The sequence below is a fragment of the Sciurus carolinensis genome, chromosome 1, assembly GCF_902686445.1.
Source record: "Sciurus carolinensis chromosome 1, mSciCar1.2, whole genome shotgun sequence".
Classification (NCBI taxonomy): domain Eukaryota; kingdom Metazoa; phylum Chordata; class Mammalia; order Rodentia; family Sciuridae; genus Sciurus; species Sciurus carolinensis.
In genome coordinates, this window is record NC_062213.1 from 95415909 (window position 1) to 95436230 (window position 20322).

At 45.1% G+C, this 20322-nt stretch overlaps 1 protein-coding gene across 2 annotated transcripts in view; it reads right to left on the reverse strand.

Annotated features, from left to right (window-relative positions):
- Il6r (interleukin 6 receptor) overlaps window positions 1–2709 on the reverse strand; it is a 55408-nt gene extending 52699 nt beyond the window's left edge. Inside the window, exon 1 of one of the 2 annotated variants that reach the window (XM_047555749.1) lies at window positions 2347–2709. In XM_047555749.1, coding sequence (XP_047411705.1) covers window positions 2347–2428 — 82 coding nt within the window. In that variant the 5' untranslated portion in view covers window positions 2429–2709. The remainder of the gene's footprint in view (window positions 1–2346) is intronic. The other variant, XM_047555753.1, reaches the window with a different exon arrangement.
- Window positions 2710–20322: the final 17613 nt, after the last annotated feature.

A 20322-nucleotide genomic window follows, 5' to 3' on the forward strand; every position in this document is an offset into this window, starting at 1 on the left:
TTTTCAAACTCTCTGTCATGAGATGCCCTTGCCCATGTTTTCTGAGCACCAGGGAAGCAGAACTGAGCACAAATGACTGTCCATAAAGTGCCTTGCAACTACTTAGAAGCCAAAGGAAGCAGTGGCTCCAGCAGCAACCTCCCAGAACAGGTGCCCTGGGGGAGTGGTGTGAGTAGTAACAGAGGCCGGCAGCAGAGTCCTGCTCCCTCCCTGGGGAAGCTGGGAAGGGCTCAGCCCTGCCTTGCATCCTTATGATTCCACTAAGGTCAAGCCTTGCCTTCCACTTCCCCTTGCTCAGTCTCTTCTGACCCAGCATTCAGTGACTCTCAGCTTGCCCCTAAATATTCTTAGCTCTGTCCGCTGGTCTAGCTATACATTTGGGAGTCTTAGGGTTCTGCCACAGTAAAGCATAGAGCCACGGGAGGAGTAAGCCTCCATCAAGTAGGCTTGACAACTTCCCAACTCAACCTCTCTGAACCAAAGTCTCCTCTTTCAAAGTTTTAGTAGATCCAGTGGAGAATTAAAAACCTATAGCATCATCAAAGTGAAGTCAGGTATGATGATGCACACCTGTCATCCCAGTGGCTTGGGAGGCTGAGGCGGGAGGATCAGGAATTCAAAGCCAGCCTCAGAAAATAAGTAAGGCCCTAAGCAACTTAGGGAGACCCTGTCTCAAAATATAAAATAAAAAGGGCTGGGCTGGGGAGATAGCTCAGTCAGTAGAGTGCTTGCCTTGCAAGCACAAGGCCCTGGGTTCGATCCCCAGCACCAAAAAAAAAAAGTGGGGGGGATATGGCTCAGTGATTTAGCAAACCCTGGTACCAACAAAATAAAAACCTGTAGCCAGGCATATTGTGCATGCCTGTAATCCCAGCAACACAGGAGGATTCCAAGTTCAAAAGCAACCTCAGCAAGTTAACAAGGCCCTGTCTCAGAATTAAAATTTGGGGATATAGCCCAGTGGTAAAGTCCTCTGGGTTCAAACCCCAGCAGAAATATATATATATATATATATATATATATATATATATATATATATATGGAGGAGGAAGGGGGTGGAGAGAGAGGGAAGGGGAAGGAAAAGATGTGTAAACCATGTTCTCCATCAACAATGGCAGTTACTGCAATAACTTTTCTCTTCCAAACTCAAAGACCACAAACATCCAGAAAGCAAAGAGAGTTACTTTCTGCAAGGCAAGCACTCTACTGACTGAGCTATCTCCCCAGCCCAGCCCTTTTTATTTTATATTTTGAGACAGGGTCTCCCTAAGAGAGGCATTCCAGCCCATCTTCCACCTGTGTGGAACTTTAGCTCCCCTGCAGGGACAAATCTAAAAAGTTGTTCACCCAGGAAGGAGCTCAGTGTGGTACAAGCAGTGAAAGCCAGAGCCGCTGTCTCTCCAGCCATCTGTTCCAAATGCCTACTCGCTGCCCCTTGGTTTTCCGCTGTGTCCTCAAAGAAGCCCTCAGACCCTAAAATAAACCTTTGGAGAAGCAGTTGCCCGGTTCCTCTAGAGGAGAGACCAGACAGGCAGCTGGGCTCGTAGCCAGAACCCATAGAAAGACCTGGCAGTCAGGGCAGAGTGCAGTCCACAGGGGCACTGAGTGCCCCTACCCCATCTCCCGCCCCTCACTCTCTAGTCTGAACAGGATACCCAGCGCAGGTCAACTCCTGAACGTTCCAATTCCTTGCTGCCCACTCACTTAAACTCCCAGGACCAGGACACTTGGCTTGCCAGAGCTGATGCCCCCTGAGGCGAGTGCGTGCGGCGGGAGAATTCGTGACTCAGCGCCCATGTCAGACTTCACAACCAGGACACTGTCATCCACACGTACACCCAGGGGGTTGGGGTAGAACCAGGCGAGGTGCCCCCGCTAAAGTGGAAGGGAAAAAAAGGGGCGCTGGTACAAAGGATATACAGAGGGGAACACCACCCTGCTAGAGCGCCCTCTCCAGCATCTCCACTTAGAATAACTGGAGATGCAGTCGTGTAAAGATTCATGGGGGCACTGGGAAGGAACCACGGGGTCAGGTTCCTTGTCCTGTACATAGACCTCAGGTAGCTTCCCAAGATACAGGCAAGAGAACAGACACCGCTCGGTCAAAGGAGTAATACGCAGCAGGGGGCGCACCAAGCACCGTAGCGTGGGCACTGCTGGGTCAGCCCTGTTCTGGCAACTTGTGTCCGCCGAGACCTAAGCTAGCCACGAAAAAGGGGAGCGACCACACTTCCTTTCCTCCTTCCAGCCTCCGCCCCCACCCCGCAACCCCAGTCTTTGGCGGCCACGGCTGTTTCCCCCACCCACCAGAGGCCCCAGCCCTCCAGGTGCGCTTGAAACCCTTACCCAGTGCGGAGCAGTCCCCTGAGGCCAGCACTGCCTCGGGCGCCGCAAGAAGAGCGGCCAGCAGAGCGTAGAAGGCCAGCATGCTTCCTTCTCGGCTAACGCCCCGTGGTCCCAGAAAGGCAGGTGGGTGGGCTGCCGGGCCGGGGCGGAGCAACGGGAGGTCTAGCGGGTAGGTTCAAGTCCCTCCGGGACCGCACTCAGCACACACTAGGAGTCAGTCCCTCGGCCCCGTGGAGCGCCCAACTCAGTTCCCTCTGGCCCGGCTCGATGTCAGTGCAACTTCCCACTTGCACATGACTCAGAGCAGCGGACAGTCCTGGCAACGCAGGAAAACATTTGAGGAACTCGCTCTAGAGTGTCTCTTGGCCGTCCCAGTGTGCAATTACGAAAGCTAGAGCGTATGGCGCAACCGCCCATCGCACCGGCGACTGGAGGGGGTGGCTTCCTGCCTCTGCGCCGCACCTGAGCAGGGAGGGCAGAGGATCTCGAGCCTTACCAGGGCCCCTCCCGAATTTTGTTGATGAGGGAAGGGGAGTTAGCCACCACTGACTCGGTTTTGAGTTTTGGTTTCGTGAACTGGTTTACACTGTGAAAGGCGCACCTGGAGAGCAGTGGTAGAGGCGAGGTGCCTCACCGTTATAGGGAAGCAGTGCTTGGCAGCCCGGGTTGCCCAATGGAATCGTCTGGGGAACCACACAGATGTCTGAACCCGACCTCCAGAGATTCTGATTTAATTGATCCCAAGTAAGACTTAGGCATTGGAAAACTATCACAAAAGGTTAGGTTCTCTCTGCGCAGTTGTTCCTCTCAGGCTGCTGGGGATTGGAGGGGGCGTTTTGGGTTTTGGATTTTGACAGAGTCTTTCCATCCAGACATACCACCTGCTGCGTATATCACTGTTGTTCAGAATCTCTGAATCTCAGTTTCTTCACCTGTCAGAGATAAGAAAAGCTTATACTGGACAGGGTTATTATGAAGATTCCAGGAGAAGAAATCTAAGCACCTGGGCCACAGGTGCTCAGTGAGATGTCACAACCTGCATGTCACACAACTTGATAGAAACTACACTTAGCTTTCAGGAGCAACCGCAAGGGACTTCTTGAAGGCACCCACCAAGTTTCCCCTGAAGCTGATAGGGTAGCCTCAGAGCCAAATTTGGAGAGAATGAAAAATGCTGAAATGAGGTTTAAGTTGAGAAGTTTCTGGACCTGCAACTGCTTATTAGAATGTGTTTTTCCACTTTGGGCTTTGGGCAGATTCTAACCCCATATCAACAGGCAACTGAAAGGGTGTGGCCTGATGGAACCCCCAATCCAAGAGGACCTGGCCTGGAACTACAGAGCTTCTGAAATGCAGCCCTCAGACCTCAGGCATCTGGATCTTTCTGTGGGAACTCCCATCACCAATGCCAGGCAGACCCTGTCACATGCAGTGACCCACTGAACAATGAGGGCTGGTTTGGGTGGGCTTGGTTCAGTCGCACCTGTAGATAGGGAAGGAAAGGCATGTTGGAGGATCGATATTTCCACCACCAGCCCTCTCTCTGCTATTTGAAATGAGATTGCAGCAGGACTGGAGAGTGGTTCCCACTGTGGTTGCTTCCTTTGCCTGCCACACCTCCAAACTTATCTCTGCATCACCACTGCTGAGCAGGGCCTGACACCTCGTGAGGACCTTTGTCTGGGAGACCTGACCTCCCCTGGGGCTCTGAGCAAGTTCTCTGACCTTCTTAAAGCCCTGAACTCTACACTCAGTGGAAGTTCAAAATTCTGGGGCAACATTCAGCTTATTATGAAAAATACTGATAAGGAAGGGAAGAAAACACCTATATAGTTCAGCCTGGCCTGCCTGTTTTCAGATCTGATTCCTGATGCCAAAAGCTTTGGGGTTGGCAGATCCTGCCATGGGGAACATGGAATTGCCTAGAGTGCCAGGGTGAATTGCAGGGTGGTAATGAAGGTATCTGGTCTCCAAAAACATAGAAATGAGAACCAGATGGGACTGAAACAAACATCCTGGGTCCAGTGATTTCAGACATGCTGCTGTAATTCTGCAGCAGACCCATGGAGGACTTCAGCCAGGACACTTCTCTTGGGTAAACATGCTACTTATAAGGAGCTTTTATAAACATGGTCGTCTTTGAACTTCTCAACCCCAAGGGCTGGAAGATATTGTCAGATGAATAGACTGAGGCTCACAGAGGCAAAATGACTTGTTCAAGAATCCACAGCTGCTAATTGTCAGCTCTAGACTGAAGTCTGGCTGCTGGCTCCTCTCACTAAGCGAGGGCTCAGTGGGCCCAAGACCAAGGACACTGCAGGACATAGACACTGGGGATTGCAAAGTCTGGGAGGGCTGAGTAGAAGAGCAGCACCTGACTTTGGGACACCAGCTCCCTGGGCCTGCAGACTTTCCTCCCTCTCCCTCATAGCGTCCTTGCAGTTACCTTCTGTCTCCCCTAGAGGGAGAAGCTCTCGGCTGACTCTCCCCAGCAAGCAAGTCCTCTCTCACCTCTGACCTAAAGAAATTAAACTTCTAAAAGTTTGCCAAAGACAAAAGCCTATGGGAGGCCTCATAAAATAAATACATAAAATTGTTTCCTATCCACAAGAGCATTTATCGTCATCTATTCTTTCTCTCCTTTTACAGAATGGAAACTGAGACCCCCCTCAGAGGTGAGGTTGTTTGCTGAAAATGGTGCAGTTAGTAACAGCAGACAAGATCTCAGACAACCTGACCCCTACATGACTGGTGTTTTATTGTTGTTTGATTGGTTGCTTTTTGGTACTGGGGATTGAACCCGATAGCACTTTGCCACTGAGCTACATCTCCAGCCCTTTTTATTTTTTTTATTTTGAAGATAGGGTCTTGCTAAATTGCTGAGGCTGGCCTCAAATTTTCAATCCTCCTGCCTCAGCCTCCCTGGTCAGTGGGATTACAGGTGTTCACCCCCATGCCCAGCCATGTGGTCCTTTTTTGATTCCCTCCACCACCACCCTCCAGAGGTCTGGGCTGATGCATCAAGGCCATTCTCAACCACTGAAGTTTAAAACAAACAGCAGTTCTTTTTCCTTTTCTTGTCTTTTTTTTGGTACTGGGAATTGAACCCAGGGTCACATAACCACTGAGCCACATCCCCAGCCCTTTTGTGTTTTGTTGTTTTTGTTGTTGTTTTGTATTGTATTTAGAGGCAGGGTCTCACTGAGTTGCTTAAGGTCTCTCTAAGTTGCTGAGACTAGGTTTAAACTCAAGATCCTCCTGTCTCAGCCTTCCCAGTTGCTGGAATTACAGTGTGCACCACCACACCCAGCCGCACGCTTTGTCCTTAACTCACCTTGTGAGTCCCTCTTAGGGTCAAGAATGATTCTAAGAAGTTCAGTGGGGTGGGGTTGGACTAATGTACAGACCTCTCCCTTGGCCTCTGGCGCTGGAGTCAGCTCCAGAGCTCCTGGTTCATTAATAATTACAGGAAGAACTTCTCTGAAACTTCCCCTACCCCTTTCTTATCAGCCTGGGAGGAGGTGTGCGGGCAGATAGAGGTATGACATCTGAGGGCCCCACCTCTCTGATCCATAGAACTCAGTGCCTCTGACCAGTTGTGCTTTCTCGCCTCAGGCCCCTGCCAGGGACCAGTACTCCCAGTCTGCCTGGTGAGACCTCACTTTCACACTGGAGGAATGCAGCATCCCCCGTCCTGGCAAAATGTTGGTCAGGCTCACCCAGTTTGCCATCTGCAGCTGAGTTCAACACATTTTCTGATCCACTTTCTGCTGCAGTATAGGTGAGTTTATCACCTATAGAAATTTTTTTTTTTTGCAACATTCTCGGGGGTTATTAAAGCTTCTTCCCCTTTTTGTAATGCCTATAGAATGCTATGATTTTGTAATTGCTAAGAAGCATCATGATTAAAATTAAATGATACTGCCATGTGATCCAGAGTTTGGGGCATATACACAAAAAATTGGAAGCAGAGACTCAAACATTTGTATACACATATTCATATCAGCAGTATTCAAGAGTGGGGACTATAGCTCAGTGATAGAGCACTTACCCAGCACCCCCTGAAACAGCAATGCATCATAGCAGCATTATTCACAGTTGCCAAAATGTGGGGGGTAAAATGTCTCTCAATAGATGAATAGAAAAACAAAATAAAATATGTGCACACAAATGGAACATTATTCAGCCCTAAAAAGGAAGGAAAATCTGAACCATGTTACAAGAAGAATAAATCTCTTTTGATACTGGAGATTTAACCCAGGGGCACTTTGCCACTGAGCTACATTCCCAGCCCTCCCAACCCTCCCCACCCCCCTTTTTTTTTTCCAAATTTTGAGACAGGGTCTCACTAAGTTGCTTAGGGCCTTGCTAAATTGCTGTGGCTGGCCTTTGACCTGCAATCTTCCTATCTCAGCCACCCAAATTGCTGGGATTCCAGGCATGGGGCAACACCCCACAAGAAGAATGAATCTTGAAGACATTATGCTAAGTGAAAAAGCCAGAAATACTATATGATTTCACTTATATAAATAGTCCCTGAATAGTCCAAGTTTTAGAAACAGAGAGCAGAATGGTATTGGGCACAGTGGTACACACCCGTAATCCTAGCAGCTCAGGAGGCTGAGGCAGGAGGATTGTGAGTTCAAAGCCAGCCTCAGCAATTTAGCAATGCCCTAAGCAATTTAGCAAGACCCTGTCTCAAATTAAAAAAAAAAAAAAAAATAGGACTGGGGCCATGGTTAATTATCCCTGGGTTCAATGCCAGATACCAATAAATAAATAAATAAATATTAAGTAAAATTACAGTTCATTATATCACCTGTGAAATAAACAGGTTGAAATATAATTTGGTGGTGGTGCACACCTATAATCCCAGTGACTGGAGGCTGATGCAGGAGTTTTGCAAATTCCAGGCCAGCTTCAGCAATTTAGTGAAGGCTTAAGCAACTTAGCAAGACCCTATCTCAAAATAAAACATTAAAAGGGCTGGGGATATGGTTCAGAGGTTAAGCACCCCCAGTTTCAATCTCCAGTACAAATAAAAGAAGGAAATGTAATATGGTCATTAGATGCTCTCTGAGCCTCCTACTAAGAAGTCCCAAGGGTTAGTGTTAAGGTCTACAGAACGAACCATTTACTAGCAGACCTAACTGTTGATTCAGGTTTGCTTCTGCTGACAACAGTGATGTCATGTCAAAGCTGAGGCTTCAGCAGTCACTACCTCTGCCATTTCACTTTTCCTGGAAGATGGTCTAAACTTGGATTTCACAAGTACCTATGAATAGTTTGCTCTTGTACTTCCCAGCAGAATCTACATTACACTCTGGATTTTTGTAGAAAGTGTTAAGTAATAACTACTCTCTATATTGCTGATCATGTACTCCATTTGCATCCATAAACTGGTTCATTAGTAGTTATGTATATATGCATAGCTCTTTATGTATAATCATATATGTAGAAGCAAATTCTTGAGTTCAAACCCAGTTCTGCCATTGGCCACTGGGGACCTGGGACAACTATAATCTATCTGAACTTCATTTTCCTTATTTATAAAATGGAAATAGTAAACCCAGCACTGTAATACATGCCTATAATCTCAGTTACTTGGGAGGCTGAAACAGGAGGTTGGCAAATTCAAGGCCAGACTGAGCAACTTAGTGAGACCCTGTCTCAGAATAAATAAAAAGTAAAAAGGGCTGGGGATGTAGCTCAGTGGTAGAGAGCCCCTGCATTCAATCCCCAGGAAGTGGAGGGTGTCAGACAATAACGAGTGTTGGAGAAGATATGCAGAAACTGAAACCCTCATCTGCTGCTAGTGGGAATAAATATGAAATGGTGTGCTCATTTTGGAAAACAACCTGGCAGTTCCTCAAATTGATTAAACATAGAGTTGCCATATAACCCTGCAATTCTACTCTTTAAGATATATATCCAAGAGAAATGAAAACATATGTCCACACTATAATAAAATATAAACTGCTCCCCCGCCTTTTAAGTCTACAGTCATTTCCCCGCCTCCCAACTTCTTGTCAGTCTGTGAACATCCTAGCTAGCTATTGGTTCATCAGTCAGCTTCCTTCTCTGTTATTGGTCCCCTGTTAACCCATGGAATTCGACTGCTTAAGGATAGCTCCCTGCCATTTTTTTTTCATGCTCTCTCTCTCTCTCTCTCTCTCTCTCTCTCTCTCTCTCTCTCTCTCTCCTTGCTTTCATGCTCTCTCCTCCATTTTCTCTCTTACCCTGCAGGGAGACACACTGTCTGTTTGCTTAATAAACTCTCTTGTGTGAGTTCCTGTGTCCACAGTGGTTTCTGGGTTCTTACACACACAAATCTAGTACTAGTAATGTCTTCAGTAATATTATTCACAACAGTCAAAAGGTGGAAACAACCCAAATGGCCATCAATGTGAACAGATAAATAAAAATGCAATATATCCATACAGTGAAATATTATTTTGCCAAGACATTTGGCTATAATATGAATGAACCTTGAAAACAATATGGTCAATGAGAAAAGCCACCACAAAAACTTACATACTATATGATGTCATTCATATGAAAAGTCCAGCATAGGGAAATCTGTGGAGACAGTAAGTAGATGAATAGTTACCTAGAGTTAGAGGGATAGTTAGTGATAACTAAAGGTAATAGGGTTGATTTTCAAGATAATGGAAATGTTCTAAAATTGAGTTGTAATGTTCGCACTTGCCTGTGAGTACACTGGAAACTCTCAGATGGTATGTTGTAAACAAGTGAATTATATAGAATTATATTATATATATATATATTCATTTATATATTTACTTTTGAAAGAATTTCACACGGACACACACCAAAGCTAAGTGCTGGAGTAGTTCCGCTTTATTCAGAAAGGAGTGTGTTTCTATAGAGCCAGGTGTGGGCTGATTGGTTGGGGCATGAAACGGGGTGAGAGTTGATAGGTCGAATCCCGTGGCCGCTGGTTTCAGATGGAGGTGTTGAATATTGATTGGGTGTGGCGTGGCGCTGGCAGAAACAGCGATGGGAGGTAGAATCCGGAGGAGAAGGCTGACCAGCGCCATGTTGAGAAAAGTAGGAGTGGTGACCTTATAACTTTTACGTATTTTTGTATGGATTTTATTTATTTACATATTTTTTAAAAATGGAAATGGAGAAAAATTTCAAAAAATGTGGGTTTTTTTGTTTATTTTTTCATTTTTGGTACTGGGGATTAAACCCAGGGGTGCTCTACCACTGACTACATCTCCAGTCCATTATTTATTTATTTATTTATTTATTTATTTGGGGTGGTTTTGAGGATTTAAGCCAGAGCTGTTTTACCACTTAGCTACATACTCGGTCTCTTTTTCTTTTTTCTTCACCCTTTTTATTTTTTATAAAGACAGGGTTCTCTCCAAGTTGTTGAGGCTGCCTTGAATTTGCAATCCTTCTGCCTCTGCCTCCCAAATTGCTGGGATTAAAAGTGTACACCACCACACCTGGCTCTTAAAATTACTTCTTGATATTACTTCTGGCTCTTAAAATTACTTCTTGATATTACTTCTGGCTCTTAAAATTACTTCTTGTTAAAGAAGGAATATCATAATTTTCATAAATCAGATAGGCCCTAATTTTTATTTATTTGTGATTTTTTGGTGCTAGGATCCCCCACAGGGCCCTGTGGCTGCTTAGGTTAGCACTCCCCTGCTGAGCTACATGTCCAGGCCTAACAAGTCCAATTTTCATAAGTCAAGAAGTATGATCAAGTCGGGTGTGGTGGTGCACGCCTGTAACCCCAGTCTCTGAGAGGGCTGAGGCAGGAGGTTGCAAGTTCAAAGCCAGCCTCAGCAATTTAGTGAGGCCCTAAGCAACTCTCTAAATAAAAAATAAAAAGGGCTGGGGATGTGGTTCAGTGTTGTTAAACGCCCGTAGGTTCAACCCCTGGCGCCAGGAGGGGAGAAAAAAGAAAGAAGGAAAGAGAAAAAGAATTATGATCAAGAAAACAAAAACTACTTCAGGTCTTTTAAACTGAGGAAATATAATGCAGTAGTACTCCTTTATCCACAGTTTTACTTTCTGTGGTTTCAGTTGCCTACAATCAACCTCAGTTCAAAAATATTAAATGTAAAATTCCAAGAATAAATAATTTATCCATTTTAAATTGTGTTCTGTTTTGAATAGCTTGATGAAATCTCCTGCCATCCAAGCCATCCAGCCCTGGGTGTGAATCACCCCTTTGTGTAGTGTGTACAGACCATTTAATAGCCTCCTGGCAGTGTTTGTGCTTAACTTCAAATGTAAGGTCACAATGCTTACCTCATTCAGCTCATTACACAGGCATGATCATCTTGCATCATCACAAGAAGGGCGGATACAGCACAATAAGATATTTTGAAAGAGACCACTTTCACACAATTTTATTACATATTTTTATAATTGTTCTATTTTATTATTATTATTACTCTCTTGCCATGCCTAATTTCTAAATTAAACTGTGGTACCTAGTCACTGAGTCACATCCCCAGTTCTTTTTGGTATTTTATTTACAGACAGGAAGGCAGGAGGCATTGCCTAGGGCCTCACTAAATTGCTGAGGCTGCCTTTGAACTTGTGATCCTGTGCTGGCGATGTAGCCCATCACGTAGAGTGCCTGACTCGCATGCTGGAGGCCAGGGTTCGCATCCCCAGCACTGTGGGATTGTGGAAGTAACAAACAAACGAAACCAATTCTGAACTTGTGATCCTCCTGCCTCAGCCTCCAGAGCTGCTGGGATTACAGGAGTGTGCCACCATACCTGGCATCATCATACATATCTTGGTGAAAGGAAAAACTTAGTACCTATAGTGTTCAGTAGACTTGTGGTTTCAGGCAAACACTGGAAATCTTGGAACATATCCTCTCATGGTAAGGAGGGACTACTGTATAAGGACCAAGTTACAAAGATGTTGGAAGGACTAGAGGAGGGTAGGGCACAATGGTATGCACCTGTAATCCCAGCAACTTGCAAGGATGAAGCAGAAGATCACAATTTCAAGGCCAGCCTGGGTAACTTTGGACTCTTGTCTCAAATTTTTAAAAAAGGGCTGGGGATGTAGCTCAGTGATAAAGCACTATTGGATTCAATCCCTACTACCAAACAAGCAGAAGAGCAAAAGAGGAAGCAAAGTTACTCAAAGATTATTAGCTGCAGGAAGGCTGTAGGAACCAGCAGGAAAGTGATGTAAATCAAAGCTCATCTGCACCATCAAGGCCATGGGAGCGTCCACTGCTGCTACAGTGACCATGAGAACTGCTATGGATACCACCTTGCAGGGAACCAAGAGGGAGCATTCCCCATATTGTTGCAGGAACCCAGGGGCTCAAAATCACCCATCACTATGCTGCCTCCAGATCTAGAGTCCACAATTGCTGTGCTGATGACACTCCTGGATGACCTACTGTCACTCACACTGCTGCAACGTGCTGAGGAAGATCATACTTGCCCACTGCTGCTGCCACATCCAGAGAAGAAGAGAAAAACGTGGTTTCTTCCATCAGCTTTCTTTCCAGTGACTACCATTAGCAGCACCTAACCAGAAGCCAGCTCAAGCTGGGCATGGTGGCGCACTCCTGAAAATCCCAGCAGCTCAGGAGGCTGAGGCAGAAGAATTGTGAGTTCAAAGCCACACTCATCAACTTAGCAAGATCCAGAGCAACTTGGTGGGACCCTATCTCAAAAAAGGACTAGGGATGTGGTTCAGTGGTTAAGCATACCTGGATTCAATCCCCAGTACAAAAAAAAAAAAAAAAAAAAAGGAGGAGGAGGAGTTGGAGGAGGAAGAGGAAAAGGGGACTTGGGAAAAATAGTTTGCAGCTTCACAGCTCCGGCAATGCAACCAAATTGAGAAAGGGTAGCACGGTGGTCAATTCCACATGTCAACTTGAGTGGGCTACAGGGTGCTCAGACATTTGATCAGACATTATTCTGAGTGTTTCTCTGGGGGAGGGAGGTTGGATTAGATCAGCATTTAAATCAGTAGAATAAGTAAAGCAGATTGTCCTCCTTAATGTGGGTGGATCTCATCTAATCAATGGAAGACCTAAAGCAGTACAAAAATTCTAACCCTTGGGCTGGGGTTGAAGCTCAGCAGTAGAGCGCTTGCCTTGTACGTGTGCAGCACTGCGTTCAATCCTCAGCACCACATAAAAAAAAGAAATGAATAAAATAAAGGTATTGTGTCCATCTACAACTAAAAAAAATTTGTTTTTAAAGTCTAACCCTCTTCCATGTAAGAAAGAATTCCTCCTGTCTGACTGCCTTTGAACTGGGACACTGACTTTTTCCTAACTGTGATTTGGAATGGACACATCATCTCCTCCTGGGTTTGGAGCCTGTGGGTCTGCAGACTGAAACTATACCATAGTCCTCATGGGCTGGGCCACATCAGCTCTTGTGGGTCTCCAGTTTGCTGTTTCACCCTTAAGATTGTGGGGTTTGTCGACCTCCATAATGAGATGAACCAATTCCTTATCATTTTATACATAAATTCTATTCTGGCTGGGTACAGTGGTACCTTCTACAACCCTAGCTACTTGGGAGGCTGAAGCAGGAGGATCTCATATTAGAAGATAACCTCAACAACTTAATGAGACCCTGTCTCAAAATAAAATAAATAAATAAATAAATAAATAAATAAATAAATAAAAAGGGCTGGCATTAGGGGCTGGGGTTGTAGCTCAGTGGCAGAGTGCTTGCCTAGCACATGTGAGGCACTGGGTTCAAATCTCAGCATGACATAAAAATAAATAAAATAAAGGTCCATCAACAACTAAAAAAAGGGCTGGAGATGTAGCTCAGTGCTAGAGTGTTCCCTGGCTTCAATCCCCAGTACAGACAGAAAAAAAAAAATTTTTTTTTTCTGTGTCTCTGGGGAACTTTGACTAAAACAGGCTTGCAGGATAGAGGAGAAAAAGGTGACCATCAACAAAAGTGTGAGAGTTTGGGAGTTCCTATTCAATCAGAGGGCAGCGGGTTCACAGTGAAATAGACATGGAGCTGAGCTTTGAAGTTCTGGTTTCTCTAGATAAAGATGAAAGGGTGGGACAGGTGAGGGAGAAGATAAAGAAAATTCCAAGTAGGAGCAACAGTGTGAACAAATATAAAAGAAAATTCTGTGTTAAAAAAAAAGAAATGCATCACATTTAGCACAACACTCTACTGTTTCCACATACCCCATTGAGTCATCACATAGGAAGCCATTGAAAACTGGAACCCTGGCTGAGCGCTGTAGTACATACCTATAATCCCAGTGGCTGAGGAGGCTGAGGCAGGAGGATCAAGAGTTCAAGGCCAGCCTCAGCAAATTTGTGAGGCCCTGCGCAACTCAGTGAGACTTCATCTAAATATATTTTAAAATGGGCTAGAATGTGGCTCAGTATTTAAGCACCCCTGGGTTCAATCCCTGGTACAAAAAAAAAAAAAAATGGAAAGAAAATTGGGACCAGGGCTAGGCACAATGTCACATGCCTGTAATTACAGCAACTCAGGAGGCTGAGGTAGGAGGATTGCAAGTTCAAGGCCAGCCTCAGCAACTTAGTGAGACCCTTAGCAACTTAGTGAGAGCCTGTTTCAAAATAAAAAATTAAAAGTACTAAGGATGTATCTCAATGGAAGAATGCCCCTGTGTTCAATCCCCAGTGCACATACACACACACAAAAAAATTGGGACCTGGGGCTATGGGTCAGTAGTATAGCATGTATGTGCAGCACCCACCCCCCCATACGCACACACCAAAAAAAAAAAAAAAAAAAAAAAAAAAAATCAAACCCCAAACAGATAATAAACTTGGCAAAAGACTCACATAACTAGAATTCAGTTGCTATCTCCCACCCCCAAGCCCATGGCCTCTAGAGTTAGGTACGAGATATTGCTAAATTGCTTAGGACCTCCACTTGAGACACTTCACATTCTAGCCTCAGGATGACTTTACTTTTCTTACCCACAAGACCTTTCCAGATATATACCCAAGGGAGGTTTGATATTTCCAGATAGAGCCCAAGAGTCAAAAAACCACCTGGGTTTAGGTAGCAAATGATTTAGCCAACTCAAAGACTTGAAATCCTAAAGTGCACAGGCAAAGCTGAGAAGCACCCTCACTTACTCCACAAACTCCTGAAAGACTCCTAAGTGGGGCTCGAAGGACCACTGGTACTGAATGTGTGTGCTTCTATGAGTGTGTGTGTGTGGTGGAGTAAGCATGCACACACAGAGCTGCCAATCTGCTGATTCCTGTGTGAGGGAACTTCCCTTGCTCCTCCGCATCCCTTTCAGCCTGGCCCTGTGTGCTGGAGGACCCCAGATGTGGATCACATAAGCAGGATCCCATACCTCTAACTTCTGGGTCGTCTGGCCCACATGGAACCAAGGAAACAGGCAACGGGTAGAAGAGAGTGAGATCAAGGTGTTTATTCCCCTGGTTTCTCTCTTCTGTGCCACTCAGACTCTCCTCCCCTCACCCCATGTCTCTCAACCAAAGGTCACAGCTCCCCAATACTTTGTCTTTGTAAATGGCCATCTTGTAGACAAATCCTCCTGAAATTCTCCTAATTTGAGGGAACCATGTGTTTACTATTGGGACCTAAGTCTATATCATCCCCTCTCACAAGTGATCAGACAGAGGGGCTGGGGACATGACTCAGTTGGTAGAGCTCTTATCTAGCGAGCTCCAGTCCTGAGTTCAATACCCAGTATCACACACACAATAAAAAAATCATAAATGATCAGTCAAGGATCACCAGATAGCTGACTGAACAAACCTGCAAGCATCAAAGATAAACAAACAAACAAATACAAAGAAGAATGAAAAGCAATTTGTGGAACAGATTCTACATAGGACCAAAAAAAAAAAAAAAAAATCCTCAGAGACATTAAAAGATACTACACTCATGAAACAAAAATGGGATTCAACCTACCTTCCTTCCTTCCTTCCTTCCTTCCTTCCTTCCTTCCTTCCTTCCTTCCCTCCCTCCCTCCCTCCCACCAGGGATTGAACCCAAGGCTGTTTATCCACAGCCACATCCCCAGTCCTTCTTTATTTTCTATTTTGAGACAAGGTCTCACTAAATTGCCCTGAATGACCTTGAACTTTGTGATCCTTCTACCTCAGCCTCCTGTGTTTCTGAGATTTTAGGTATGTCTCACCACACCCGGTTTAGGGATGTGACTTTTAAAAAGGAAAACATTCGGAGAGAGAAAGAGAGAGAGAGTGCTCTTGAAAATTAAAAGCATAATAGCAGAAATTTAAAACTCAAACTCTGTAGAAGAATTGAAAAACAGCCAGGTTCTGTGCCCCACAACTATAATCCCAGCTACTCAGGAGGCTGAAGCAAAAAGATCACAGATTGAGGCCAGTCTGGCCAATTTGGGGGGGGGGGGGGTTGTCAGGGGGGGACTAGGGATTGAACCCAGAGGTGTTTAACTACTGAGTTGCATCCCCAGTTGTTTTGATTTTTTTATTTCGAGACAGGATCTTGCTAAATTGCTTAGGACCTCACTAAATTGCTGAGGCTGCCTTGAATTTATGATCCTCTTGTCTCAGCCTCCCAAACCACTGGAATTACTATGTGTGCCACTGTACCCAGCCAGTCTGGGCAACTTTTTAAAAAGACAAGGTTGTGAGGGAGGCAGATGTAGCACAGTGGTAAAGCACCCCTGGGTTCTATCCCCAGTACCACCAAAAAAAAAAAAAAAGTGTTGAAATTAAAGGAATAACCCAGGGGCTGGGGGTAACTCAGTGGTAGATCACTTGCCTAGCATGTGTAAGGCCCCAGGTTCCATCCCCAGCACTGAAAAAAGAAAAGGAAAAAGAAAAACGGAGAGAGAGAGAGAGAGAGAGAGAGAAATAAGAAATATAGGGGAAGAAACAATTCAAATAATCTTTTTTATTTTGTTTTTGCAGTACTAGGGATTGAAGGGCCTTGCTCATGCTAGGCAAGTGTTACACCCCCAGTCTTCAATAACATTTCTCAGAGCTAAAAAGAAAACATGAGTTTTTGGACTAAAAGAATAGTCAAGTGCCTAGAACAAGAGATGAAATTAGACTCACACCAAGGGAACACTAAAGACAAAAGATTTTACAAACTTTAAGAGGGAGAGAAAAAATAAGCACTACCAAAGATTATCAGTTTCTAGCTCCAAATTCACCTTTAATCCCCTCTCAGATTTTATTTTGTTTGTAATCTTTTGGTACCAGGGATTGAATCCAGGGGGACTTAACCACTGAGCCATATCCCCAGTCCTTTTTTATATTTTATTTAAAGACAGGGTCTTACTGAATTGCTTAGGGCCTCACTAAGTTTCTGAGGCTGATTTGAACTTGAGATCCTCCTGCCTCAGCCTCCCAGACCACTGGGATTACAGGTATGTGCCATGGCACCCTGCTTATTATTATTTTGAGACAGGGACTCATTAAGCTGTGGATGCTAGCCTTGCACTTGCCAACCTCCTACCTCAGGACACACACACACTCACACACACACACACACACACACACACACACATTGCCCCCTGTAGCTGGGATTGCAAGCGTGGGCCACCATACCTGGCTATAGTCTCCGTTTTAAAGGGTGGAATTGCTTCTCTACAGTGAGTGTGATTTTAGGCTTTCTAGAGAGTAGGCCCTGCAGGCACATGGAGTCACATTGTGGGAGGAGGATGGGGCTTTCCCTTCTTCTTCTTCTTTTTTTTTTTTTTTTTATTGTAAACAAATGGGATACATGTTGTTGGGGCTTTCCCTTCTGACCATGGGAACCACACCACAAGTCAGAGCTATGGGGAAGCCCATCCTGCCATGCTTTGCAGCAGACTTGCTTGCACTCTACTGCCCTCCCAATGCTTCCATCTTTCTGACATGGACAGTACACACTCCAGACCTACCACTCCAGAACCCTACTCCCGCTGTGTTCCAGCTACCAGCTGTGGCTTACCTGTGCCCTGCAGTATTGCTTCCCACTTGCCTCGTAACTGTAGACCAGCTCTGGCCCAGTAAACCAGAAAACTGCTCTGCCAACCACTGGACTATGCCCACACCTTCTCCAATGAGGTCTGAACCCCTGTCTTTGGGAAGACCCCCTTTCCAAATATATTCTTCCTTGAATATTGCCCTCAGCCCTGGGACATCATATAGAGTCTTATTACATTTACAGTTATTCTTCTATCAGTTTAAGACTCTTCATGTGAACGCCTCCCTGTTTAAATCACTGCGAGATTCTATCTCCTGATTGAACACAGACGGATACAACCAATAATTCAAACAGCAGGTGTCCACAGCAACACTAGAAGAAAGAAGGAAATGGAGCAATGCTTTCAAAATCATGATGGGCTGGCAATGTAGCACAGAGGTAGAGCTTTGCCTAGCGTGTGTGAAGCCCTGGGTTTTACCCCCAGCACTGAAAAAAACAAAAAAACGACAACAACAACAACAACAACAAAAAAAGTGACATTTCTCGTAACCCAGAATTCTGTTTCTACCCAGCCAAAATATGAATCAAATATGAGGATAGAATAAGCCCTTTCCTCTTTTTTTTTTTTTGGTGGTACTGGGGGGTTAAACCCAGGGGCACACTACCACTGAGCTACATCCCAGACCTTTTTATTTTTTATCTTGAGACAGAGTCTTGCTAAATTGCTGAAAATCTCCCTAAGTTGCAGAGATTAGTCTTGAACTTGTGATCCTCTTTCCTCAGTTTCTGGAATCACTGGGATTGCAGAGGTGCTGCAGCATGCCTGGTTTTTAACTTAGAATTCTATACCAAGCCAAAGTATGAATCAAACATAAGTGTAGAATAAGACTTTTTGTTTTTTTGCATTTGTATTTTATATTTTATTTATTCAATTTTTAATTTTTATTTTTACAGACTGCATTTTGATTCATTGTATACAAATGGGGTACAACTTTTCATTTCTATAGTTGTACACCATGTAGTTTCACACCATTCATGTAATCATACATGTACATAGAGTAATACTGTCTGTCTCAAGAATAAGACATTTTAAATAAACCTCTGAGGCCAGGTATGGTGGCACACACCTGTAATTCCAGCAGCTCAGGAGGCTGAGGCAGAGGATGACAAGTTCAAAGCCAGTCTCAACTTAATGAGACCCTGTCTTTAAATAAAATATTTTTAAAAGTGCTGGGGATGTGACTCAGTGGTTAAGCGCCCCTGGGTTCAATCCCCCATACCAAAAATATGAAATAAAACAATGCGTTCGACACTTCAGACAGGTTTGCTCAATAACAGAACAGGCCTTAGGATTTGTAGCAAGGGGAAAGAGCCTCCCAGGCTTACCTGAGCTAAAGGAGATGGCTGGTGCAGTCAGGAAGAGCAGGCCTGTGCCCACATGTGTACACGTCTGTGGCTACACACACCCTCTGTGGAACAGTCAATCATTTCCTCCTTGCTTTCAAAACGAGGTTGTCTTTTCTAGACTGGCTTAGCTGTGGTTCATGAACTGCCAGGCTCTTGGGGACTTTCCAGGGCCTTCCTTTCCCCTCTCCACTCCCACATCCTCTGCCCTCAGGTTCCCAAGTGAAATAATCAAGATGTACACATCCACCTCTAGGCACCACACCCATCCCCCCCAGGACCTGTACCACCCACCAGTGATGAAAGGGAGTGGAGGGGAGTACAGGTGAAGAACTCCAGATTAGTTGAATAACCTGAGAAATGAATAAGCTGGAAAGCAGCCCTATTGTTATCTTTGAGTCATAGAAATAGTAGTATGACCCGAAGCCATTGAGATGGGTAAGGCAGCCCAGTGTGGTGGCAACTCTGGAGACTGAGGCAGGAGGATCACAAATGCAAGACCAGACTCAGCAATTTAGCAAGAACCCGTCTCAAAATAAAAAATTAAAAGAGCAGGGATGCCGACTAAGGAGGTTAAGGCAGGAGGATTACAAGTTCAAAGCCAGTCTCAGCAACTTAGTGAGGCTCTAAGCAACTTAGTGAGACCCTCTCTCTAAATAACATATTTTTAAAAGGGCTGGGGATGTGGCTTAGTAGTTAAACACACCTGCGTTCAATTCCCCAGGACCAAAGAGAGAGAGAGAAAGAGAGAAAGATGGGGTAAGATAGACTTTTCTCCCTTAAAAACCTCTTGAGGCTTTGACTTATATCCAAGACAAAGCTGAAATGCCTTGGCAAAGAAAAGAATTCTCTAGAAATCACCCCTGCTTTTCTCTCCTGCTTCCTCTCTTGCTTCTCTCTTCTTGCTGTCTGGGCTCCAGTCACAGCAGTGTTCTTGCAAACATTGACTAGATGTTGGCAGGTGGGCCTCCTTTTCTGGGCCCCACACTCACGGAGCCCTGAGTTGAGTTGCTCACACATGCATACACACACTTATTTAATGCACACAGCTCCTCTGTTACTTGAGATCAGTTGCTTTTTGCTGAAACAGAACAACACCCTCCCCTAAGCAATTGCTCATCTGCTCACGGGTATGGTGGTGACTGTGGCTAATCATTAACACACATTGCCCCTGTCTGCACTGGGGCAGCCTCAGGGATTGATGGGCTTCACCCCAGCCCCAGTTCCAGGGATGGACCCAGTTACAACTAAGTCAGACAACAGACCTCCCGCTACCCCCATATGCTGCCCCAAACAAACAAAAAGAGCACAGAGCTTCCCTGGTCAAAGTACTTGGCTCCAAAAGGACATGGGTTCACTCTGAGTCCAGACTGGGTGGATGGTACAGGACAGCTCCTGTTTCTGGATTCTGAATTATGCTGACCACAAATGTGATACCTGGGAATGGTATAGCCACATTGCTACTCTGAAAGCAGCCAGCCTCGGAACATTGCCACCTGGCACCACAATTGCCAAAAAGACAACTGGAGATGGATGAGTTAAAGCCCATCACCTGCCATTTGGGTTTTTCGGATACTCCAACTTGAGGTTCAGAAGAACAGAGCCCTTGGGATGCATTTGACCCACTTCTTACTTTTGTATAGTATATATG